We start from the raw sequence: 26977 nt of genomic DNA on the forward strand, positions 1-26977 counted from the left end.
GTGCTGTTGTAATCCACGTAACTCGAGAACCGTTCGCCCCACCGACTTCGAACTCGACACGCGTTCCACACCCCCACAGGGAGTGCAGTGCCCGGTGTTGAGTCGGTCGGACCCATATGTGTCCATATATGGAGCTGGCGGAGCAGTAGAGCTTATATGAGTTGAATAGCCTAATTGTGAAGCCAGCGTGTTTATTTTGTATTTATTTTTAAATGTATTAACAAATCAACATGAACATTGTTATTTTATAGTTTGATTAACCACTTAGTTGTGTTTTTTCTTTTTTTTTTTTACACTTGACTTGATTCATTTGATTAGTTTGATTAACTGTTGCACACCTTGCTTTGGTTTTACTTGGCTACTAAGAACCCAGAAGGGTGGTCACACTGTTGACTAAATTCAAAAGTTATATTACTTAATATACAACAAATATTTCTACCAAATAAATATGTAAATCCCCTTCTATAACACTAGGTGGTGAACTTTAACCATAAAAAAACCAACAACACATTTGTATCTACTGTAGGCTACACTCAAATCATTGTCATCACTGTCCAGGTCTGTGTGATTCTAAAAGCCTAAACTTGAATGATTTCACTTTAAATCACTTTTGGGGTCATTTTAACATCTAGTCTGGCTTTTGTGTGAACCCTGAACAGTTTTTAAGTTGCTTGATTTAATATTTAAAACACTCATCCTTGTTTCTGGTGCAGATACTGTATGTTTTAAGGTGACATACCCCTTTAATCTCAAGTGTAAACCTGGGTCCAGTTCCAGGGAAAGGCAATGTAAACCCCTCTTGTTCATTGTCCAGGTTCACTTCGGGTTAAGGCCAAGTATAAGGATCAAATCCCAGTCACGTGTGGGGAGAAAAAGGGGATGCTGTACACCAAGCTGGCTAAAGGTAAGCAATGGTGTTGAATATCAAATATTCATTCATATTATGACTGTTTCCTTGTATAAATTAACAATACTAAACAAGTAGACGTTCAAAACCCCCAAGGTCTGACACATTCTCAAATTCAACAAAGATAAGAGGATGCACAATCGTGAATTTGTGACAACACATATCCATATACAGGACTTTCAGAAATCTGATGCAAAAAATAGATTTACAAGATCAGCTATCTTTGCTATTTGACATACAACAAAATGGGTTTAAGTGACCACCTAATAGAAATCAGTTACAATATTGTTGTTTATTTTTGCTGTTTAAACGTAGGCAGCCGTGAGAAGTGCATTGCGGTGAAGGGCCTGGGAGAGTGAGCGAGATCCAAGTGGTTTACTCCCTTTGGGTTTCAAAAGTATGGTGGAAGGAAGGACATTAGGAACTGGAAGCTTAGCATCCGATGCGCGGAAAGTAAAAAGACCTTGAAAACGCTCCTAAAGGTTTGGAATGAACAGCATTATATCATATGTTAAATGCAAATGATAGTCATATTCTCACCTCAGCCATTTTAACGTACCTCCTCACAAAACGATTTTTTTTTGTTCTGAAATATGTCAGGATGGAGTCCTGCCACGTCCAGGCTCCAGCGCAAGAACAAAGGTATACGGAAATATTATTGCTGATAATAGTTTATTTTATTTATTTATTTTTTAACACTTTATTTTTGCCCAGCTTTGTGCGTCTGTGTGTACCCCATAGCGATTATTTGATTGGCTGAGCACCCTGTAGGGATACTTTGATTGGCTGAGCAATGTACGTATTGAGGATGATGTATGACGAGAAGAGCGCCCCTCACTTCACACAAGTTTGATTTTTATTTTCCTTGTCTGTGACAGACAGTAGTTACTTGCGCAAGCAGAGCGTGCAAGTAATGTTATCAGTCAGGTGCTACGATGCGTATGTCCCTTAGCAGCATATGATATGACGTCATATGCTTGCACGGTACATACGGAAGCAGACCGTGCAGGTATGTTTTCCGTCATGCTACAAAGCGTATGTCCCCAGTGTCGGGTGGATTAAAGGGACATACGCATCAAACCACCCGAGTAACCACAATATACCACTAACCAACTCAGAAATTACATATACATACATATAGACATATACATATATATAGACATACATATATTCATCACGTCATATGCTCATATTATGAGCATATGACGTGATGAATATATGTACCAATGCCAGGGTATAATTGGTTATCGATGGTGACGTAACGATGACATGTTTCAGTGTCGGGTGGACTAAAGGTAATGCCCCTATGTATACATGTATGTAATCTGACACCACTGCCATAACAGGCATAAGTAATCATTACCATACTTCAAAATACTACTTTTTTTCCTCCAAAAGCAAGGTACGTAGCAAATAGCTAAACCTAATAATTCAATATTGCAAACGTTCTTTCACAGAGAGGCTGAGATTTTAAAGTTTGTAGCGGTCTACAGTACTTGCACGCTCTGCTTGCGCACTACTTGTGTGCAACAAGCATGTAGGCACTCAGCAGAGTGCAGTTCTAGTTTAGTTTAGTTTTGTATACCTACATCATGTACATTTTACTGTATCCAAGATGTTATTCCCCCCCCCCCCACACACACACACACCACACACACACCCTATCAAGGTCACAACAAGACAAATAAAATAGGACAGAAAGACAAAAACAATACAAGACAGCAAAATTGGGTAAATAAACTAATAATGAAGAGAATAGAAAAATAGTAACAGACAGATGAACAAAACGATATAATAAAAATGCTCTATATCCAACTGTACTTACTGTAGTACTGTAGGCCTCCAAGGTTGCTCAGTATCAGATGTCAAACTATACAAGGGAGTATTATAGTTTATTATTGTATTCATTCATTCATTCATTCATTCATTCATAAAGAGTGTTCCTCCTGGTGAGGATGAACAACAGCCAGGAACATCTTCGTCATCCACCCCAGCACAGAGGAAGAAGGAGAAGCCAACCTCTAGTAAATACACTCCTTTGCCCATTACACTATATAACACACTGCTAGAATACCATTATGATGTACTGTATCTAAATGCACAAAGTGTGTGTGTGTGTGTGTGTGTGTGTGTGTGTGTGTGTGTGTGTGTGTGTGTGTGTGTGTGTGTGTGTGTGTGTGTGTGTGTGTGTGTGTGTGTGTGTGTGTTGTTGTAATCCACGTAACTCAAGAACCGTTCGCCCCACCGACTAGTTCAAACTCGACACACGCGTTCCACACCCCCACAGGGAGTGCAGTGCCCGGTGTTGAGTCGGTCGGACCCATACTGTATGTGTCCATATATGGAGCTGGCAGAGCAGTAGAGCTTATATGAGTTGAATAGCCTAATTGTGAAGCCAGCGTGTTTATTTTGTATTTATTTTTAAATGTATTAACAAATCAACATGAACATTGTTATTTTATAGTTTGATTAACCACTTTTTTTTACACTTGACTTGATTAATCTGATTAGTTCTGTACTGTACTGTACTGTACTGTACTGTACTGTACTGTACTGTACTGTACTGTACTGTACTGTACTGTACTGTACATGGTTTTGAGCAGCATTCATACTGTATTCTCTCTCAGGCAGCTCATCAACCAGCTCTGTCCTCCCTGATGCATTGAAGGAAGACAAACCGATGAAGACAGAGGTCACTCATTCTCAGGTCCATGAAATACATCTGATGTCTTTTACACGTCTATGAATAATGATGTGCACCTGTTGAATTGGTTGTGGTTCTATGCAGGACAGGACCTGCAAAGCATTTGCAATGTATGCTGTATATTTATGCTTTCTGTGCATGAAATGATGCTGTATAGCATACTTAATGTCCACGTTGCCGAATCCAAAATATGGAAATGTTATATTTAGTCTACTATGAAAATGTAAGTTTTGTTTATTTTTGCTTCATCGTTGATTCATTAGATGCAGTCGGTGAAAAGCTCATCAGAGGAAGAGGAGGATGTGGTTTCCGGTGAGAGACATATTCCTTTTTTGTCCTGCAAAGGCCTGTTCACACTCCAGTTATAGGTGATAAGGTGACCACCGAAACGGTGCTTAGTAAAAACAGAGAGATGTGTTTGGGTGAGCGGTGAGTCTCTTACCACCGCAGCTCAGTGACGTCATGTTGTAGTTTTAGTAAAAACAGAGAGATGTGTTTGGGTGAGCGGTGAGTCTCTTACCACCGCGGCTCAGTGACGTCATGTTGTAGTTTTAGTAAAAACAGAGAGATGTGTTTGGGTGAGCGGTGAGTCTCTTACCGCCGCGGCTCAGTGACGTCATGTTGTAGTTTTAGTAAAAACAGAGAGATGTGTTTGGGTGAGCAGTGAGTCTCTTACCACCGCGGCTCAGTGACGTCGTGTTGTAGTTTTAGTAACAACAGAGAGAGGTGTTTGGGTGAGCGGTGAGTCTCTTACCACCGCGGCTCAGTGATGTCATGTTGTAGTTTTAGTAAAAACAGAGAGATGTGTTTGGGTGAGCGGTGAGTCTCTTACCACCGCGGCTCAGTGACGTCATGTTGTAGTTTTAGTAAAAACAGAGAGATGTGTTTGGGTGAGCGGTGAGTCTCTTACCACCGCGGCTCAGTGACGTCGTGTTGTAGTTTTAGTAACAACAGAGAGAGGTGTTTGGGTGAGCGGTGAGTCTCTTACCACCGCGGCTCAGTGATGTCATGTTGTAGTTTTAGTAAAAACAGAGAGGTGTGTTTGGGGTGAGCGGTGAGTCTCTTACCACCGCGGCTCAGTGACGTCATGTTGTAGTTTTAGTAAAAACAGAGAGATGTGTTTGGGTGAGCGGTGAGTCTCTTACCACCGCGGCTCAGTGACGTCATGTTGTAGTTTTAGTAAAAACAGAGAGATGTGTTTGGGTGAGCGGTGAGTCTCTTACCACCGCGACTCAGTGACGTCATGTTGTAGTTTTAGTAAAAACAGAGAGATGTGTTTGGGTGAGCGGTGAGTCTCTTACCGCCGCGGCTCAGTGACGTCATGTTGTAGTTTTAGTAAAGACAGAGAGATGTGTTTGGGTGAGCGGTGAGTCTCTTACCACCGCGGTTCAGTGACGTCGTGTTGTAGTTTTAGTAACAACAGAGAGATGTGTTTGGGTGAGCGGTGAGTCTCTTACCACCGCGGCTCAGTGATGTCATGTTGTAGTTTTAGTAAAAAACATTATGTTATAATTTAGCTATTGAAAAATAACAGATCTACAAGCTCATAGCTTGTAGGTCTGCTATTTTTGAAAAATCGTGAAAATATTTATTTCAGAAGACTGGAGGATTTAGAAGAAATCTTTTAAATTTCGAGGTCAGGCCTAAATGGGTTAAGGGCAAGTTTTTAGCCCAAGGAGTGTTTTTCGTGCAAAACCGATACTTGCAATGGATTCAGAATCATGGATAGCCCCTAGTTTGACACGTTAAATGCTACTTAAAGCATAATTCAAATTATATATATATTTCTTTACCATATAGGATGTTAATGGTACCCAACTTTCAACCTCTGCATTTACCATGATCCAACATTTATATAATTCACAATTTTTTATATGTTAATTGGATGACCCTAAGGATCATAAAAAACCTTGAATTATTACTATTGCAATTTATTTTGGGTCACGCCCCTTTTTAGGCCTATTAGGGGTTCAGGGTCTTGCTCAAGGACACTTGGACACCAACTCTGGGGGAGCCTGGATTCGAACTGGCAACCTTGCGGTTACCATCCGGCCACTCTACCCCTGATCCACCGCCGCCGTGTGTGATCTATGCACAGAGTATTAAAAGGATAGAGACCGAACCGGATAGTTGACTATCATTGCGCACGTTCATGTTATTGGGCCCATGACACGTGAACGCTATGTTTCATACGTGAACGCACGCAAACGGCGCAATGATAGTCAACGGTACAGCGCGTTCATGTTATTGGGGCAATCCATCCCAGAATGCACTCTGTTCCTACCCGGAAGGAAGAGTGAAATCGCCTCATGCGCTTTTGAGTAACTTAATGCAAGTGGATGCGAGGAGATAATATTATATATACTCTAACGCCAGGGCTCCACCGGACGCGTTGCGTCTCCGTCGCGTGCGTCAAAAAACGCACCGGTTCAATTTTAATGCACGCGTCGCGTCTCCGTCAACGCAACGCAACGCGGGCAGTGGAGCCACCCTTCATTGATTAAAAAAGGAACATTCCCTGACGGTGACGGAGACGCGACGCTGACGCGCCCGGTGGAGCCCTGGTGTAAGGTTCACACACAGAGACCAGCCAGTCATTGAGGCAACGCACGCACACTGTTCTCTCAGTCCTGTTCTGCCTTCCATGCACACTGTTCTCTCAGTCCTGTTCTGCCTTCCATGCACACTGTTCTCTCAGTCCTGTTCTGCCTTCCATGCACACTGTTCTCTTAGTCCTGTTCTGCCTTCCATGCACAAAATGAAAGATGACACACAGCCATACATTTATTCACTTTAATGTCTTCCTGCAGAGCTCATGGAACCTGGCCCGGATGATACTGACAATGGTAGGTAATGAATGAATGAATGAATGAATCATAATCACCTCTCAATAGGTTGGCCCCTTTCCCATGGTGATAAGATTAAGTTTGATGACTTGATGTGAATGATGTTAATTAAAAGCTTGTCCTGGAGTTGAACCTTTCCGTGAGAAACATACTGTATATTATTTTTATCTCATATCAGCACCAACATCTATCCATGTGTAACTGTAGTTATCTGTTCGTCCAGATGAGGTGTACAGAAGATCATGCTGTGAAAGATGCGAACATGTCCACCAGGTCAGTTCATTCATGTTGTTTCTGTCTCTTAATGGTGCATTTATACGCCTTTATCCAGGGAGCTTTACATAGATGGTGCATCACGTTCACCCATTCACACACACATTCACACACCTTTACATAGACTGTGCATTACATTCACCCATTCACACACACATTCACACACCTTTACATAGACTGTGCATTACATTCACCCATTCACACACACATTCACACACCTTTACATAGATTGTGCATCACATTCACCCATTCACACACACATTCACACACCTTTACATAGATTGTGCATTACATTCACCCATTCACACACACATTCACACACCTTTACATAGATTGTGCATCACATTCACCCATTCACACACCTTTACATAGATTGTGCATCACATTCACCCATTCACACACACCTTTACATAGATTGTGCATCACATTCACCCATTCACACACACATTCACACACCTTTACATAGATTGTGCATCACATTCACCCATTCACACACACATTCACACACCTTTACATAGATTGTGCATCACATTCACCCATTCACACACCTTTACATAGATTGTGCATCACATTCACCCATTCACACACACCTTTACATAGATTGTGCATCACATTCACCCATTCACACACACATTCACACACCTTTACATAGATTGTGCATTACATTCACACACCGATGGCAGAGGAAACCATGCAAGGCACCAACCTGCACATCGGGAGCAATCAGGGGTGCAGTATCTTGCTCAAGGACACTTGGACACTCTAACTCTGGGGGAGCCCACAGGGTTCAAACTGGGAACCTTGTGGTTCCCATCCGGCCACTCTACCCCTGGTAATGGTCTCTAAATGAGATCCGGCGTGTTTGGATTTTTTATTTGATTTATTTGATGAATTCATGACACAATTCACCAAAGTGCAGTACAGTAGAATTATGACGTTGTAGTATGCAGTATAGTATATAAATACATGAATAATTGCAGCATGGTACGTTGTAGTATGCAGTATAGTAAGAGAAACCTATGCAACTCTGGGAACTAAATCGTTACCAAGAAATGTCTTCACCAATGTGTTTCTAAAGGTGTCTAATAACATGTACTAAAATATTGAAATTCAACTCCTGGGGGAAATTTGAATTTATTTGACCATACCATTAACATCCTATATAAGCCACATTTGCATCATGCTTTAAGTAGCATGAGACATATGGAACTAGGGGGTTTTTCATGATTCTGAATCCATTCCAAGCATTAAGTTTGCACAAAAACACTCCTTGGGAGGAAAACAGCCATTGCCATCATCACAAACGTGATGAGGTCAGCACATTTGGATATGGAAGTGGATATGGCCGAATTTAGCCCAAGGAGTGTTTTGTGTGCAAAACTAATGCTTGGAATGGATACAGAATCATGAAAACCCCCTAGTTTGACATGTCACATGCTACTGAAAGAATTATGACATTTGGACTTAACTGGAGTTAATGGTATGGTCACATATTATGCTAATAACTCAAATTTCCCCCGGGAGTTGAATTTCAAACTTTTAGCATATGTTATTAGACACCTTTAGAAACATATTGGTGAAGAAATGTCTTTGTAACGATTGGTCAAATACCTGATAAAATGCCCTTACTAGTATGGTATGGTATCTCACTCATAAAACATACATTGACTTGCTACAGATCAACAGATATCACAACTTGCTGGTGCTCCATGTATTGCGACTGAGATTCAACGTTCATAACATTAATTGATGCCTTGGGTTTGGTTGGTAGAGCTACGGCAGTGAGAGGATCATTCCTGATAAACTCTCCAGAGGGCGCTATCAGTGAGTCTGAACATCATCTACCCTTCTGCTTTCATTCATATTCACATGACATAAACACAACCACAAATGTATATTCATCGCATTGGAGCAGTGTGATTTCTGCACAAACAGCACACAATAATAATATTGCTAAATAAGACTATTAGAAGAGTCATTCCACGAAACCGGTACGATTTGCAGTCCCTCTGACCTTTTAAGGTGTATTTTATTGATTGAGTCACCAACATTTATTTTCAAAACCTTTTTTCATCAATGTATATGTTCCCTTTAATATTGTGTAAAAATTACATGGATTGTATCTTCATATCAGAAATGATCTTGATTTCTTTCAGTAGACACACCCCCTATTTTGTCCATTTTTTCATGTCCCCAATGGCCTTCGATGAAAGTCGACTTCAGATATCACTATTAGAAATGTGCAAAAATCCATAAATTATGCCATTCACTACTCTCACCTATGGTCATGAAGTGTGGGTCATGACTGAAGAGTAATTTCTACTCTCACATGTGGTCGTAAAGCATAACAGCTCAACTCCGTTACATGGAATAAAAATAGAAAACAATTATTTGTGAAAATTATGTTTGTTATTTCAACAATATATCTGATTTCTTAATCTCATGCATGCCATGTGGTCTCCTCTTAATCACCACAGGTAGAGTAGTGGCCATCTTCAGTAAAAAATCACAACCCCGTGAGTAACGGGGTTGACACAACCCCGTTATGATTTTCAACCCCGTTACTATATTATTCTATATAAAAATACATACAAATATTAATTGAATGCCTGAGATGGGAAATTATGTTATTCTGATAGCTAAAGTTGTCCTTAATAGAGCGTCGCAGTCCAGCCCCCTTTCATGACGACGCCAGGCCCAGGAAATTAATCCCAATGCATTTTTCCCATAGACATTTCAAAACGTATTTATTTAAATATATTTGTTTGGCCCAAAACATTGTGTTTGTCATGATTTGTCACGATAAGAGTTGGCTTTGTCCGCAGCGAAAACGTCTTTAAATGAATACTTTGGAAAATTAACGGGGATTTCTTTTCCGGGTCTCTCGAGGGGGCGGGACTGCGACGCTGGGCTATTCAGAAAAGTAAAACCTTTCGGTCAAAATTTTAAAAAAGGCCAAATCATACCGGTTTCATGGAATGACTCAGAAATGTACAAATTTGACATAGCTAATGTTCGGGACACTATATTATAGTTTACCCATTCGACCCATTCTTCACTTTTGTCTTTGTTTGTTTTGTGTGTGTGTGTTTGTGCGTTGTTGTTTCAGGGCACGGCTGGAAGCAGAGGGGACATACGAGTGTGAGTCCACAGGCTTGATATTGGAGGCGTCGGAGCCAGTTGTGGTTCGCTATTCTGTCCTGCCGTGGTCCAAGTTCGGCAGGTTGGTCCAGAAGCCCTGGATGATCGCTGGGCCCACATTCAACGTGGAGACGGTCCCGAAGGATGACTCTGCCCTCAAGTCCATCCAGCTCCCTCACTCCCTGTGCCTGGCTGGTGAGAACAAATCGTCCCCTCCATTACTTTTTAATTTTTTGTCTCCACCAGGCCGAAGGCATGGGGAGAGAGTACACACACCGTCCGTGTGTGTGTGCGTGTGTGTGTGTGTGTGTGTGTGTGTGTGTGTGTGTGTGTGTGTGTGTGTGTGTGTGTGCGTGTGCGTGTCCAAAAATCCTGCAAATCGTTACACAGTATCTCTATAGTCATGTGTTCAAGACGGATCTGTCCCATATTTTATATTCCATCCTGATTGGCTAACATTGGCTTTCAAAGTTTGCAGGATTGGCCCGTTTTGAACAAAAAGCCTCAAATCATGAACGCAGTGTGCAATTCACTTGAAATCTTTCACAGACTTTCCTACTAGGCTGAGGAATATATCCCACCCTTTTCACATTGGCCTGTTATAGCGCCACCAACAGGTGGATTTTTGCAAAACACATTTTTGGAACAAAATGTGTCAAATCATCCAATTTCAATCCAAGGCGTAAGAAGAAATGGCACCCTTTTCACATTGGCCTATTATAGCGCCACCAGGAGGCCACAACCTGACCTGCCCTGGTGGAGACCTGTGCCCTGAGGGGCACTTTATCTAGTGTTTGACTTCAACACTAACTCTGGGGGAGCCCGCGATTGAACCGGGAACCTCACGGTTTCCATCTGGTCTCTTTACCGTCCACTCTACCCCTGACCAGTGGCTCAGGGGTAGAGTGGCTGGATGGTAACCGCAAGGTTGCCAGTTCGAACCCTGTGGGCTCCCCCAGAGTTGCTGTCGAAGTGTCCTTGAGCAAGACACTGGACCCCTGATTGCTCCCGATGTGCAGGTTGGTGCCTTGCATGGTTTCCTCCGCCATCGGTGTGTGAATGTGTGTGAATGGGTGAATGTAATGCACAGTCTATGTAAAGCGCCTTGGATAAAGGCGCCATATAAATGCACCATTTACCATTGTCTTCCATGCATCTTTTCTTGTTTTCTCTGCAAAAACTGTCCTTCCTTCCTTCCTTCCTTCCTTCCTTCCTTCCTTCCTTCCTTCCTTCCTTCCTTCCGTGCGTTGTGTCTTCTCCCAGGCCTAGTGGAAAAGGAGACAGTATTTGGCGTCCTACACATCACTGGCAAGGATCCTGTCATTGAGCCAGCGGAGTCCTCTGGTAGCCATGTGAAGTGGTATGTGTCCTCCCTGTCACCTGGCACTCCCATCGTCAGAAACACAACGCTGTTGGAATACCACGGCGCCGTGCTGATCTACAAGGACCTGAGCTGTGACGACGACGACGTGCTAACCTTACAGATCTACCTCGTCCCCAACAACAGCCCGGCGCACGTTAAGGTGAGGATTGCTCCACGGTGGAAACGGAAAGATTGCATTTGTACACGTTTTAGCATGACTGAGTGTAACGATAACGGCATTTACATTTTATCGCACATGAGTGCAAAAGAGCTTGTGCCCGTCACACAGTTTAACCCATTTTGGGCGGGAACCCCTTTTGGTTTATGTTATGCTTTAGCTATTGAAAAATAGCAGATCTACAAGCTCATAGCACGCCACCGAGTGGCGCACTACGAGCTTGTAGGTCTGCTATTTTTGAAAAATCGAAGAACGACTGACATAGAAACATAGCTTTTTCAGAAAACTGTCAGGATGTAGAAGACATTTTTAGAATCTGATCTCAGGTCAAAATGGGTTAAGTTCAGAAACCAGTCTGTGTCTCATAGGAGGGCTGTGGGCAGTTCAGAAACCAGTCTGTGTCTCATAGGAGGGCTGTGGGCAGTTCAGAAACCAGCCTGTGTCTCATAGGAGGGCTGTGGGCGGTCCAGAAACCAGTCTGTGTCTCATAGGAGGGCTGTGGACAGTTCAGAAACCAGTCTGTGTCTCATAGGAGGGCTGTGGGCAGTTCAGAAACCACTCTGTCTCATAGGAGGGCCGTGGGAAGTTCAGAAACCAGTCTGTGTCTCATAGGAGGGCCGTGGGCAGTCCAGAAACCAGTCTGTGTCTCATAGGAGGGCTGTGGGCAGTTCAGAAACCACTCTGTCTCATAGGAGGGCTGTAGGCAGTTCAGAAACCAGTCTGTGTCTTATAGGAGGGCAGTGGGCAGTTCAGAAACCAGTATGTGTCTCATAGGAGGGCTGTGGGCAGTTCAGAAACCAGTCTGTGTCTCATAGGAGGGCTGTGGTGGTTCAGAAACCAGTCTGTGTCTCATAGGAGGGCTGTGGGCGGTCCAGAAACCAGTCTGAGGGCTTTGGGCAGTTCAGAAACCAGTCTGTGTCTCATAGGAGGGCTGTGGGCAGTTCAGAAACCAGTCTGTGTCTCATAGGAGGGCAGTGGGCAGTTCAGAAACCACCCTGTGTGGCTGTGGGCAGTTCAGAAACCAGTCTGTGTCTGCTGTGGGCGGTTCAGAAACCAGTCTGTGTCTCATAGGAGGGCAGTGGGCAGTTCAGAAACCACTCTGTGTCTCATAGGAGGGCTGTGGGCGGTCCAGAAACCAGTCTGTGTCTCATAGGATGGCTGTGGGCAGTTCAGAAACCAGTCTGTGTCTAGTTCAGAAACCAGTATGTGTCTCATAGGAGGGCTGTGGGCAGTTCAGAAACCAGTATGTGTCTCATAGGAGGGCTGTGGGCAGTTCAGAAACCAGTATGTGTCTCATAGGAGGGCTGTGGGCAGTTCAGAAACCAGTCTGTGTCTCATAGGAGGGCTGTGGGCAGTTCAGAAACCAGTCTGGGGCAGTTCAGAAACCAGTCTGTGTCTCAGGAGGGCTGTGGGCAGTTCAGAAACCAGTCTGTCTCTCATAGGAGGGCTGTGGGCAGTTCAGAAACCAGTATGTGTCTCATAGGAGGGCTGTGGGCAGTTCAGAAACCAGTCTGTGGGCTGTGGGCAGTTCAGAAACCAGTCTGTGTCTCATAGGAGGGCTGTGGGCAGTTCAGAAACCAGTCTGTAGGAGGGCTGTGGGCAGTTCAAATCTTCCACCGTAGTCTGAAAACCCACCTCTTCAGACTCCATCATGGCCCGTAGCACTTGCCCTAGCCCCGACTTTTTATGTAGACTTAGATAGCATTTTATGTAGACTTATAGCTTTTTATATAGACATAGCACTATACATGCATAGTTCCATTTTATAGATATTCCACTGTTACGTTCTTACGTATGTTTCATGATAACTACTTGTTGTTACGTATGTGATGTATTGCCATGTTTTTGTTCCTGCTTAATGTAAATCTCTCTGGATTAAGAGTGTCTGATAAATGCCTAAATTGTAAATTGACTAATACTTACATAATTGAGCTGGAAAGAACTGACTGAATTGGTTCTATACCTTCTCTGCCTCTCCTCTTCCTCTGAAAAGCACCCTAACCTTGTCCACCTGCATGTCCTCCTTGTGCGTGGCAGAACATCCGGAAGGCTTTGCTCAGCTGTTCCGCGAAGAGTTTCGGGAAAGTTGAGAAGAATGCCTGCACCAGTCGTCCACTGGTAGAGCACGCCACCTACTGTCTCACGAGTGAACACGCTGGGGTAGAAATAATCCCTGGTGACGAGGTGTGTTCGTCTCAATGCTCATTCGGCCTGCCATGTTTTGTTTGTAATGATGTATAGTGACTAGTGGTGTACCTGTATAGCTATGAAGGAATATGTACTTGTTATGAATGTGTAAGCTGGCGAAAGGGCCTTTCTGTGTGGAGTTTGCATGTTCTCCCCGTGTCCCCTATAAGGTAGGTACCCTCACATGTTCTCCCTGTGTCCCCTATAGGGTAGGTACCCTCACATGTTCTCCCCGTGTCCCCTATAGGGTAGGTACCCTCACATATTCTCCCCGTGTCCCCTAGGGTAGGTACCCTCACATGTTCTCCCCGTGTCCCCTAGGGTAGGTACGCTCACATGTTCTCCCCGTGTCCCCTAGGGTAGGTACCCTCACATGTTCACCCCGTGTCCCCTAGGGTAGGTATCCTCACATGTTCTCCTCGTGTCCCCTAGGGTAGGTACCCTCACATGTTCTCCCCGTGTCCCCTAGGGTAGGTACCCTCACATGTTCTCCCCGTGTCCCCTAGGGTAGGTACCCTCACATGTTCTCCCCGTGTCCTCTAGGGTAGGTACCCTCACATGTTCTCCCTGTGTCCCCTAGGGTAGCTACCCTCACATGTTCTCCCCGTGTCCCCTAGGGTACGTACCATCACATGTTCTCCCTGTGTCCCCTAGGGTAGGTACGCTCACATGTTCTCCCCGTGTCCCCTAGGGTAGGTACCCTCACATGTTCTCCCCGTGTCCCCTAGGGTAGGTACCCTCACATGTTCTCCCCGTGTCCCCTAGGGTAGGTACCCTCACATGTTCTCTCCGTGTCCCCTAGGGTAGGTACGCTCACATGTTCTCCCTGTGTCCCCTAGGGTAGGTACCCTCACATGTTCTCCCTGTGTCCCCTAGGGTAGGTACCCTCACATGTTCTCCCCGTGTCCCCTAGGGTAGGTACCCTCACATGTTCTCTCCGTGTCCCCTAGGGTAGGTACGCTCACATGTTCTCCCTGTGTCCCCTAGGGTAGGTACCCTCACATGTTCTCCCCGTGTCCCCTATGGTAGCTACCCTCACATGTTCACCCCGTGTCCCCTAGGGTAGGTACCCTCACATGTTCTCCCCGTGTCCCCTATAGGGTAGGTACCCTCACATGTTCCCCCCGTGTCCCCTAGGGTAGGTACCCTCACAAAAACATGCAGTAATCCTGGTCTCTAAACTGCCTCCCCCTGGCCAGCCGGGGCGCCTGATGGAGGGGAAAGGATCTGGTCGGAATAACGTATTCCTTCCACACGATACGTCCAGCCGGGGAAACTCCCCCCTGTCAGGTTAAAAGAAGCAGCTTGGACTCTTCATGCACTGAAGGAAGCATGAGGTCAGTCCGCTGCCCCCCCCATTAGATAATTGACACTGGGTGAAAAAATGGATTACAAAATCTTGGGATAAAAAGTTAATGTGTAAGTTAATGTATTAATTAATATTATGTGCGCGTGCAGGGCTTGATGTTCACCCTGGAGGAACTGATACACCCAGGTTACTACACGGTGGAAGTAGAGCATGAGGGAGATGAGAAGATGAGGTTTCAACTTCAACGTGAAGACAAGGCAGAAATGGCAACATGGCATGCAAACATTCGAAAAGGTACCTACATACTAAAATACTGTGTACACAGCAGTGTTGATTCTGATAGCAAATTTGTATTTAGTTTTAGTCATAAGTCTTTTAAATTTGTCGCATTTTAGTAATCTTAAATGTTTTACTGTTAGTCTACTATACGAAAAAGTCCTTCTGCACACCTACAAAGGACAGGTGCGTCGGATAACAGGAAACTGATATGTAGAAAAAAGGAGAATCCCGCACACTGTCTTCACTTAGGTTGGTTTTTATTGCAACGTTTCGGTCGTCAGACCTTCATCAGGCATAAAGCAGTACTGACAAACAGTCAGCATAAATACATCTCTGAGATCAGCGGGGGCCAATCAAATGACACACACCAATCCGTTACCATGGAGAGGGACTGCCCACAGGTGAGTACAGGTGGTATATTTTTTCCATGATAAAAGGAACATTTATAAATATACACAAAATAGAATAAGATAGCTACAATAGAATAAATCAATCAGTATAGTAAAGGCAATATACAATGAAAATTGAAAACCTTTTTAAATGTACTGACTGCTGAATGAATATTGGACAATTATATTTAAGTAAAAACATGTCCCTGGAGGGCATAATGTCCAATACATGTACTGGGGGTCAGACCTAATAAATTACAGGTATAAGGGTCTGTACTCCAAAATACACTACATTGACATCACACACAATGACAGCGGGAGATCAAACAGACTAGAACCAAGATATCAAAAAATCAATAAATAAAATATCAGAAAACCCCAGAGGTGAGAAAACCTCAAAATTCACAACATCACATTTAGTAAGAATTCATCATTTAAACCTTTTGGGGCTAAGGTGTCGCAAGTGAAAATCCAATATGCCTCACGTCTCTTAAGGAGAAGGTCATGGTTTCCGCCTCTGGGTGGTAGAGGGACCATCTCCATGCCAACAAAGCGTAAGGTGGATATGTCATGTTTCATATCATTGAAATGAACGGCAACCGGGTAATCCCTGTCGTTTCTGCGAATAGAGCTTTTATGCTCGCTGATGCGCGTTTTTAGCTTCCTAGTAGTCTTGCCAATGTATGCAAGACCACAGGGGCAACGTAGCATATAAATCACATGGGTAGATGCACATGTGATGACACTTTTGATAGGGACGGATTTGCCTGTTTGTGGGTGACGAAAAACCTTAGCTTTGTTGGTGTTATTGCATTGAGCGCAGTTCCCACAGGGGTAATTGCCATTTGGAATGGGGCTCAGTAGGGTTTGAGTGAGTTGCGCTGGTTTATTGCTGGCAAAGTTAGCTTGAACGAGAGAGTCTCTTATATTTCTCCCCCGTTTGTTCACAAAAAGCGGAGGGAATTGGAAAGTGCGTGAAAGTTCCGGATCAGATTGGAGCAGATGCCAGTGTTTTTTAAAAACTGATCGGATGTGATGAGAAAATGGGGAATGAGTAGTGATACAAGTGACTGAGAAGTTCTTATCCTGTTTAATATTCTTTTTTAATAAATCAGAGCGGGGTTTTTGGAGGGCTGCCTCGAAACCCGCATCAACCCATTCTGACGGATAGCCCCTTTGAATAAAACGTTGTTTCATTTCAGACGATTTATTTATGTAATCCTCTGTTGTTTGGCATATTCTCCGGAGTCTATAAAATTGGCTTTTTGGCAAACCTTGTATAAGGGGTGTGGGATGTGCGCTCTTAGCCAGCAATAATGTGTTCCTGTCAGTTTCTTTTCTATAAAGGGTGGTAGATAAGCCACCGTTGTCAATATAGACCCACATATCCAAAAAATGTACTTTTTCCGGGCTGGACTCACAGGTGAACGTCAGGTGACTCTTAAAGCTATTAAGTAGTTCAACAAAGTTGTTTAACTCATCTAAGTTACCCTGGAAGATACAGAAAATGTCATCAATAAACCTATAGTATTTCAGAATTCGTGGGAGGTACACATTCTTATCAGGGTTAAAAACAAAGTTCTCCTCAAAATAACCCATGAAAAGGTTGGCATAATTAGGCGCACAAATAGTCCCCATACTGACACCTGAGGTTTGCAAATAAAAATCTCCGTCAAAGCAGAAATTGTTGTACTCCATTACAAAGGTGGCTAGGTCAGAAATAAATTTATTGGGAGGATTGATAGTCTGATCCCGGTTTTTTAGAAAATGATTTAAAGCCTCTAGACCCTCAGAGTGAGGTATATTGGTGTAGAGGCTAGTGACATCTAGAGTCAACAGAAATGTGTTAGCAGGAAGGTCAGTTACAGAGGAGAGTTTATTTATAAAGTCAGTAGAATCCTTAATATAGGCCGGTAAGGCATGGACAAAAGGTTTAATAAAAAAATCGACAAAAGCCGATAAAGGAGATAACAGTGAATCCGTTTGTGCCACAATAGGGCGTCCAGGAGGATTCATAAGGGATTTGTGTATCTTTGGGAGAGTATAAAAAACAGGTCTAATTGGGTGTTGACAATGCAAGAAATCGAATTCGGATTTAGTGATCCATCCCCTCTCTTTTGCCGTTTCCAAGAAAGTGACAATTTCTTTTTGGAAATCAGCAGTGGGGTCAGAAGTAAGTTTACGGTAAAAAAGTGTGTTAGACAGTTGGGAACATATCTCACTTTTATATTTACTGGAGTCTTGAATTACAATTGCACCTCCTTTGTCTGCAGGTTTAATAACAATGTCTTTATCCTTTGCTAAAGTCTCTAATGTTAGCCTTTCTTCTTTGGACAAATTATGTGAGGTACGGTTAGGCTTAGCATGCATTTGCATAATGTCTTGTTCGACAATTCTACAAAACGTGTTAATAGAGGGATTCAATACAAAGGGACAGAAAGTACTCTTCTTTTTAAATTGAGTGGTAGGTATGGTGGTGTTGGCAGCAGAATCTGTAGGCTTATTCTTTTCAAAAAAATGTCTCAGTTTGATTTGCCTAAAACATTTGAATAAGTCCACCTTTAAACCAAAAACATTTACCCCACTTGTCGGTACAAAAGAAAGTCCCTTTGAAAGAATAGACAACTGTGTGTCTGTGAGTTCTTTAGATGATATATTGATTACCGTTTCTTCCTCGCATTGCTGCGCGTCCATGGGGGTTGCTTTGTGCCTGGGGGTGCGTTTACCGCGTCTGCACCTCTTCTTGGACGTTCGTCTTGCTGCCGGCGTGTGGATAAAAAAGCGTTGCTCGTCGGTTGTGACTGTACGGATGAGTCACTGTCAAAAGTGAAGTCGCTTTCTCTCGACGAGTCGCCCCTCCGTTCAGGCGGTTCAGCTGTGCGCTGGTGTTGTTTAGCCCGGTGTTTTCGGCTTTTGTCGATTTTTTTATTAAACCTTTTGTCCATGCCTTACCGGCCTATATTAAGGATTCTACTGACTTTATAAATAAACTCTCCTCTGTAACTGACCTTCCTGCTAACACATTTCTGTTGACTCTAGATGTCACTAGCCTCTACACCAATATACCTCACTCTGAGGGTCTAGAGGCTTTAAATCATTTTCTAAAAAACCGGGATCAGACTATCAATCCTCCCAATAAATTTATTTCTGACCTAGCCACCTTTGTAATGGAGTACAACAATTTCTGCTTTGACGGAGATTTTTATTTGCAAACCTCAGGTGTCAGTATGGGGACTATTTGTGCGCCTAATTATGCCAACCTTTTCATGGGTTATTTTGAGGAGAACTTTGTTTTTAACCCTGATAAGAATGTGTACCTCCCACGAATTCTGAAATACTATAGGTTTATTGATGACATTTTCTGTATCTTCCAGGGTAACTTAGATGAGTTAAACAACTTTGTTGAACTACTTAATAGCTTTAAGAGTCACCTGACGTTCACCTGTGAGTCCAGCCCGGAAAAAGTACATTTTTTGGATATGTGGGTCTATATTGACAACGGTGGCTTATCTACCACCCTTTATAGAAAAGAAACTGACAGGAACACATTATTGCTGGCTAAGAGCGCACATCCCACACCCCTTATACAAGGTTTGCCAAAAAGCCAATTTTATAGACTCCGGAGAATATGCCAAACAACAGAGGATTACATAAATAAATCGTCTGAAATGAAACAACGTTTTATTCAAAGGGGCTATCCGTCAGAATGGGTTGATGCGGGTTTCGAGGCAGCCCTCCAAAAACCCCGCTCTGATTTATTAAAAAAGAATATTAAACAGGATAAGAACTTCTCAGTCACTTGTATCACTACTCATTCCCCATTTTCTCATCACATCCGATCAGTTTTTAAAAAACACTGGCATCTGCTCCAATCTGATCCGGAACTTTCACGCACTTTCCAATTCCCTCCGCTTTTTGTGAACAAACGGGGGAGAAATATAAGAGACTCTCTCGTTCAAGCTAACTTTGCCAGCAATAAACCAGCGCAACTCACTCAAACCCTACTGAGCCCCATTCCAAATGGCAATTACCCCTGTGGGAACTGCGCTCAATGCAATAACACCAACAAAGCTAAGGTTTTTCGTCACCCACAAACAGGCAAATCCGTCCCTATCAAAAGTGTCATCACATGTGCATCTACCCATGTGATTTATATGCTACGTTGCCCCTGTGGTCTTGCATACATTGGCAAGACTACTAGGAAGCTAAAAACGCGCATCAGCGAGCATAAAAGCTCTATTCGCAGAAACGACAGGGATTACCCGGTTGCCGTTCATTTCAATGATATGAAACATGACATATCCACCTTACGCTTTGTTGGCATGGAGATGGTCCCTCTACCACCCAGAGGCGGAAACCATGACCTTCTCCTTAAGAGACGTGAGGCATATTGGATTTTCACTTGCGACACCTTAGCCCCAAAAGGTTTAAATGATGAATTCTTACTAAATGTGATGTTGTGAATTTTGAGGTTTTCTCACCTCTGGGGTTTTCTGATATTTTATTTATTGATTTTTTGATATCTTGGTTCTAGTCTGTTTGATCTCCCGCTGTCATTGTGTGTGATGTCAATGTAGTGTATTTTGGAGTACAGACCCTTATACCTGTAATTTATTAGGTCTGACCCCCAGTACATGTATTGGACATTATGCCCTCCAGGGACATGTTTTTACTTAAATATAATTGTCCAATATTCATTCAGCAGTCAGTACATTTAAAAAGGTTTTCAATTTTCATTGTATATTGCCTTTACTATACTGATTGATTTATTCTATTGTAGCTATCTTATTCTATTTTGTGTATATTTATAAATGTTCCTTTTATCATGGAAAAAATATACCACCTGTACTCACCTGTGGGCAGTCCCTCTCCATGGTAACGGATTGGTGTGTGTCATTTGATTGGCCCCCGCTGATCTCAGAGATGTATTTATGCTGACTGTTTGTCAGTACTGCTTTATGCCTGATGAAGGTCTGACGACCGAAACGTTGCAATAAAAACCAACCTAAGTGAAGACAGTGTGCGGGATTCTCCTTTTTTCTACATAACTGTTAGTCTACTCCCAGAATGCCAAGCAAATGATATTTCAAATCATGGCGTCATGGAGGTAACAGGGTGGCACTGTAACAGGGCCCTCCATGGTGACACTGTAACATGGTGGCACTGTAACAGGGCCCTTCATGGTGGCACTGTAACAGGGTGGCACTGTAACAGTGGCACTGTAACAGGGCCCTCCATGGTGACACTGTAACAGGGTGCCACTGTAACAGGGCCCTCCATGGTGACACTGTAACATGGTGGCACTGTAACAGAGCCCTTCACTGTAACAGGGCCCTTCACTGTAACAGGGCCCTCCATGGTGACACTGTAACAGGGTGGCACTGTAACAGGGCCCTCCATTGTGGCACTGTAACAGGGTGGCACTGTAACAGGGCCCTCCACTGTAACAGGGCCCTCCATGGTGACACTGTAACAGGGTGGCACTGTAACAGGGCCCTCCATGGTGACACTGTAACAGGGGGCACTGTAACAGGGCCCTCCACTGTAACAGGGCCCTCCATGGTGACACTGTAACAGGGTGGCACTGTAACAGGGCCCTCCATGGTGACACTGTAACATGGTGGCACTGTAACAGGGCCCTTCATGGTGGCACTGTAACAGGGTGGCACTGTAACAGAGTGGCACTGTAACAGGGCCCTTCATGGTGGCACTGTAACAGGGTGGCACTGTAACAGAGTGGCACTGTAACAGGGCCCTCCATGGTGACACTGTAACAGGGTGCCACTGTAACAGGGTGGCACTGTAACAGGGCCCTCCATGGTGACACTGTAACAGGGTGGCACTGTAACAGGGCCCTCCATGGTGGCACTGTAACAGGGTGGCACTGTAACAGAGTGGCACTGTAACAGGGCCCTCCATGGTGACACTGTAACAGGGTGACACTGTAACAGGGTGCCACTGTAACAGGGTGGCACTGTAACAGGGCCCTCCATGGTGGCACTGTAACAGGGTGGCACTGTAACAGAGTGGCACTGTAACAGGGCCCTTCATGGTGGCACTGTAACAGAGTGGCACTGTAACAGGGCCCTTCATGGTGGCACTGTAACAGGGTGGCACTGTAACAGAGTGGCACTGTAACAGGGCCCTCCATGGTGGCACTGTAACAGGGTGGCACTGTAACAGGGTGGCACTGTAACAGGGCCCTCCATGGTGGCACTGTAACAGGGCCCTTCATGGTGGCACTGTAACAGGGTGGCACTGTAACAGAGTGGCACTGTAACAGGGCCCTCCATGGTGACACTGTAACAGGGTGCCACTGTAACAGGGCCCTCCATGGTGGCACTGTAACAGGGCCCTCCATGGTGGCACTGTAACAGGGTGGCACTGTAACAGGGCCCTTCATGGTGGCACTGTAACAGGGTGGCACTGTAACATTGCCCTCCATGGTGACACTGTAACAGGGTGGCACTGTAACAGGGCCCTCCATGGTGGCACTGTAACAGGGCCCTTCATGGTGGCACTGTAACAGGGTGGCACTGTAACAGAGTGGCACTGTAACAGGGCCCTCCATGGTGACACTGTAACAGGGTGGCACTGTAACAGGGCCCTCCATGGTGGCACTGTAACAGGGCCCTCCATGGTGACACTGTAACAGGGTGGCACTGTAACAGGGCCCTCCATGGTGGCACTGTAACAGGGCCCTCCATGGTGGCACTGTAACAGGGTGGCACTGTAACAGGGCCCTTCATGGTGGCACTGTAACAGGGTGGCACTGTAACATTGCCCTCCATGGTGGTACTGTAACAGGGTGGCACTGTAACATGGCCCTCCATGATGACACTGTAACAGGGTGGCACTGTAACAGGACCCTTCATGGTGGCACTGTAACAGGGTGGAACTGTAACATGGCCCTTCATGGTGACACTGTAACAGGGTGGCACTGTAACAGGGCCCTCCATGGTGACACTGTAACATGGTTGCACTGTAACAGGGCCCTCCATGGTGACACTGTAACAGGGTGGCACTGTAACATGATCCTTCACTGTAACATGGTGACACTGTTACAGGGCCCTTCACTGTAACAGGGCCCTTCACTGTAACAGGGCCCTTCACCGTAACAGGGTGGCACTGTAACAGGGCCCTTCACGTTTCCGTCTATGACTCTTGAACAGTAGGTTGTAGAATCAAACCCCCCTCACTGCCCTACAAAATGTCCTACAAAATGTATTCAGTCACATTATTTTCAGATTCTATTCCAATGCCTTTTTGTTGCAGGCCCTGGGGTAGGCAACCCAACCTGGCGGAGACCTGCTCTAGTTTGTGCATAATGTGTTTAAAAGCTTGTATGCTTGAAACGTTAAGTGTATTTTATCAGTGTATATATTGAACTAACGGTCGTGACTTGTGTCCCCCGCGCCAGGTGACTTGGAGAAATGCACCAGGGTACAGCCAAGCCCACGGAGCATGTGTAAGCATCTGCTCTTCACTTCACTGCACTCAACCCACATTTGCATTAGCCTGTTTTAAATAAATTCCACATCCACAAATATATTCTTTATTTTATTTATTTTTTCCTCGCTTTGCTGTGTTCTATATGAGTGGGTCCCCACTTGATTTTTTTTGCTTTTGTTTATATATAATTATGTAACTGCAGTGGATTTCTGAACGAGGCTGCTTATCTTTGGTTCTCTTCTCCAGGTGGCTTGGTGTCCTGCACAGAGAAAAGGCCAAGCAAAAGGACTTTATGTAAGCATGATACATTCATATAGAGGGACGTCTGGAGCTCTCTGGTGGAGCTGTTGCCCCCGCGACCCGACTACAGATAAGCGGTTGAAGATGGATGGATGATACATTAGTTTTCTGTTGTGTGATATAATATAATATGGTATTTTCAGCATGGTAGAAGGCAGCAGAGTGTAAGGTCCATCTGTCTTACAGGCGGAGCCGTCTCGGCGCAGAGATCAGAGGAAGGACCTTCCAGTAAGAGACTTTGTCTCCCACAGGAGAGAGGAGGTGATTTTACATTTCCTTACTCAACAATTCATTTTGGACAACTGTAACCTTTGATAAAACAAACGGAGTTGCAGTTGTCTGTCTGCCCTCCTACTGTCTGTCTGTCTGCCTGCCTGCCTGCCTGCCTGCCTGCCTGCCTGACCTCCTACTGACTGACTGACTGACTGGCTGTCTGTCTGGCTAGCTGGCTAGCTGGCTGACTGGCTGGCTGGTATATCTATACTGAATATCATTATATCAATATCCATATGGCTGCCATCGCGCAAATTCCAGCTTTTCACCAGAGGAGCAAAACTTTTATTTTTTTCCAAAATGAGTTTATAGCACAGGCAGACTCTTCACATACTAGAGCATGTCTGGAATAAGCTGAAATTGACATGTAAATATGAAATAAATGCTTAAACATGTAGCTATAGGTGTAATGTTAGAGTCCACAGAAGTGAACCTTTCAAGCCTGTTTTCTCAACTCGCTGTTTCTCTGCAAGACATTACTCTACAAGCCATATCTCCAAAACTGGTGGGCCAAACTGAACAACTAATATGTCAATTTGAAGCTATGATTCCCTGCTTTCATATGACATGAATGGCAGTCCCTCAGTCAAATGTAGTCACATATGGTCCGTTGTAGAAAATCGCTGGGCATCGCTGAGGTTGAGATGCAGCAGATTGAGTCGGACCATCCACACCACGTGGACAGAGTTTATCAAATGCTGTACCTCTGGAGAAAACACCAGAGGACAAACCCCACAGCTGTCCACTTACACACTTCGCTTATAGGGTTAGACAAAGACCTGGTACCCGATGAGATAGACTTCCTACTGGATGAAGGTTTGCATGTCCCAAACCGGCCAATTCATGTTACAGAAGAACAGACAGGTCACATATGAAGTGTGTGTGTGTGTGTGTGTGTGTGTGTGTGTGTGTGTGTGTGTGTGTGTGTGTGTGTGTGTGTGTGTGTGTGTGTGTGTGTGTGTGTGTGTGTGTGTGTGTGTGTGTGTGTGTGTGTGTGTGTGTGTGTGTGTGTGTGTGTGTGTGTTTATAGTTAGAGAAATAGTTAGTTTCAACTTTCAACACAAAAGTAGTAGTACTAGTAGTTGTTTTTAATTAGCGAACTGTAGGCAACAAAGTCTTATGCACACCTTTATGCTCTGAGACGGGTGCATAGGCAGGGTTCAATGTATTCACCTGTATAATGTGAGGTGGGTGAGTAGGCAGGGTTCAATGTATTCACCTTTATGCTCTGAGACGGGTGCATAGGCAGGGTTCAATGTATTCACCTGTATAATGTGAGGTGGGTGAGTAGGCAGGGTTCAATGTATTCACCTTTATGCTCTGAGACGGGTGCATAGGCAGGGTTCAATGTATTCAGGCATCTGAGATGCCTGAAGAAGGTCTTTGACCGAAACCTTGCCAATAAACTTTGTATTGCAAGTGCGGACGGTGTGCGGGTCTTTGTGCAACTTTATGTGCATTTTTCTGAATTAGCGAACTGGACATTTTGGACCGAATGTTTACTTTATATCCTTGTGTTGCGCTTCTGTTTTCGCTGACGTTTTTATTTGTAGTTTCTCATAAAGAGCACGTCCGTTGTCCTTCAAGTTCCACGGCCTCTCCCACCCCTCACTGGGGAGAATTCCAGAAGGAAAACCGGGGACGGGGTGAGTTGTCCTGTTACCGTAATATAATGCAGAATACGTCTGGTTGCATTCAAATAATTTACAAAAGGTTTCAGACCTTGAATTTAAATGTTCATTTTGCAGCACGTGAAATGTTTCATGAACAATGAAAGTATCGCGTTATCCTTCCTCTTCCAGGTGCCTCTTCCTGCTACACAGGCATGACAGCTACAGAGCATCTCAGAACAAACAAGACAGACCTCCAAGCTATCCTGAGGGCAGAAATTGGACATGTCATCCAGTGTGTGTTTCAACATGAAGCAAAGCTCCTGGTGGACTTGGAGTATTATAAACTGAAGAACATCTCAGAGTCTGACCCAGTCAAGGCAGCTACTGAACTGGTGGACAGAATGAGGGACAAGGGAGAACCGACCTGCCAGGCGTTCCTGTCTCTGCTACGAGACCCCGAACTAACGGACATGCTTCCTGATCTGGAGAACATGCCCTGGTACTACCATCCAGCCAGGGTTTGAACTGACAACACGACCATCCAGCCAGGGTTTGAACTGACAACACGACCAACATGCCCTGGTACTACCATCCAGCCAGGGTTTGAACTGACAACACGACCAACATGCCCTGGTACTACCATCCAGCCAGGGTTTGAACTGACAACACGACCAACATGCCCTGGTACTACCATCCAGCCAGGGTTTGAACTGACAACACGACCAACATGCCCTGGTACGACCATCCAGCCAGGGTTTGAACTGACAACACGACCATCCAGCCAGGGTTTGAACTGACAACACGACCATCCAGCCAGGGTTTGAACTGACAACACGACCATCCAGCCAGGGTTTGAACTGACAACACGACCATCCAGCCAGGGTTTGAACTGACAACACGACCATCCAGCCAGGGTTTGAACTGACAACACGACCATCCAGCCAGGGTTTGAACTGACAACACGACCATCCAGCCAGGGTTTGAACTGACAACACGACCAACATGCCAGGGTTTGAACTGACAACACGACCAACATGCCAGGGTTTGAACTGACAACACGACCATCCCGCCAGGGTTTGAACTGACAACACGACCAACATGCCAGGGTCAATACATTATGATGTACTGTATCTAAATGCAGTGTGTGTGTGTGTGTGTGTGTGTGTGTGTGTGTGTGTGTGTGTGTGTTGTAATCCACGTAACTCAAGAACCGTTCGCCCCACCGACTAGTTCAAACTCGACACACGTTACACCCCCACAGGGAGTGCAGTGCAGTGCCCGGTGTTGAGTCGGTCGGACCCATACTGTATGTGTCCATATATGGAGCTGGCAGAGCAGTAGAGCTTATATGAGTTGAATAGCCTAATTGTGAAGCCAGCGTGTTTATTTTGTATTTATTTTTAAATGTATTAACAAATCAACATGAACATTGTTATTTTATAGTTTGATTAACCACTTAGTTGTGTTTTTTTTTTTTTTTTTTTACACTTGACTTGATTAATTTGATTAGTTTGATTAACTGTTGCAGCGGTGGCCAAACGGTTTGCGGAGCGGTCTTGATACCGGAAGGTCGCCAGTTCGTATCCCCGGACCGGCATGTTAAAATTACCACCGCTGAAGTGCCCTTGAGCAAGGCATTGAACCACTACCATGAAATGTTCTATGAGCAGGGCCTGGCTGTAAACAAGTATCTGATGCTTAGTCCAGTTACCCTGGGTAAATATAGTAACTTTGCTTTGCTAACCTTGCTTTGGTTTTACTTG

The 26977-nt window shown here is 44.5% G+C and overlaps 2 protein-coding genes across 2 annotated transcripts in view; both read left to right on the forward strand.

Annotated features, from left to right (window-relative positions):
* Positions 1-2839: 2839 nt before the first annotated feature.
* The window catches only part of LOC306936297 (extracellular serine/threonine protein kinase FAM20C-like), a gene marked incomplete at its 3' end in the record, with an annotated part of 32890 nt that continues 8752 nt past the window's right edge, over positions 2840-26977 (forward strand). The window contains exon 1 of the mRNA XM_079519786.1: positions 2840-2931. The remainder of the gene's footprint in view (positions 2932-26977) is intronic.
* On the forward strand, positions 6720-25738 carry LOC306936296 (uncharacterized protein; the record flags this gene model as incomplete). The annotated part of the gene is made up of 10 exons (XM_079519785.1): positions 6720-6730; positions 9840-10066; positions 11135-11394; positions 13450-13596; positions 15058-15202; positions 22997-23044; positions 23275-23322; positions 23515-23589; positions 25155-25247; positions 25404-25738. 10 exons carry the CDS (start codon positions 6720-6722, stop codon positions 25736-25738), a joined length of 1389 nt encoding a protein of 462 aa, XP_079375911.1.

Source organism: Electrona antarctica (genome assembly GCF_951216825.1).
Source record: "Electrona antarctica genome assembly, chromosome: 14".
NCBI lineage: Eukaryota > Metazoa > Chordata > Actinopteri > Myctophiformes > Myctophidae > Electrona > Electrona antarctica.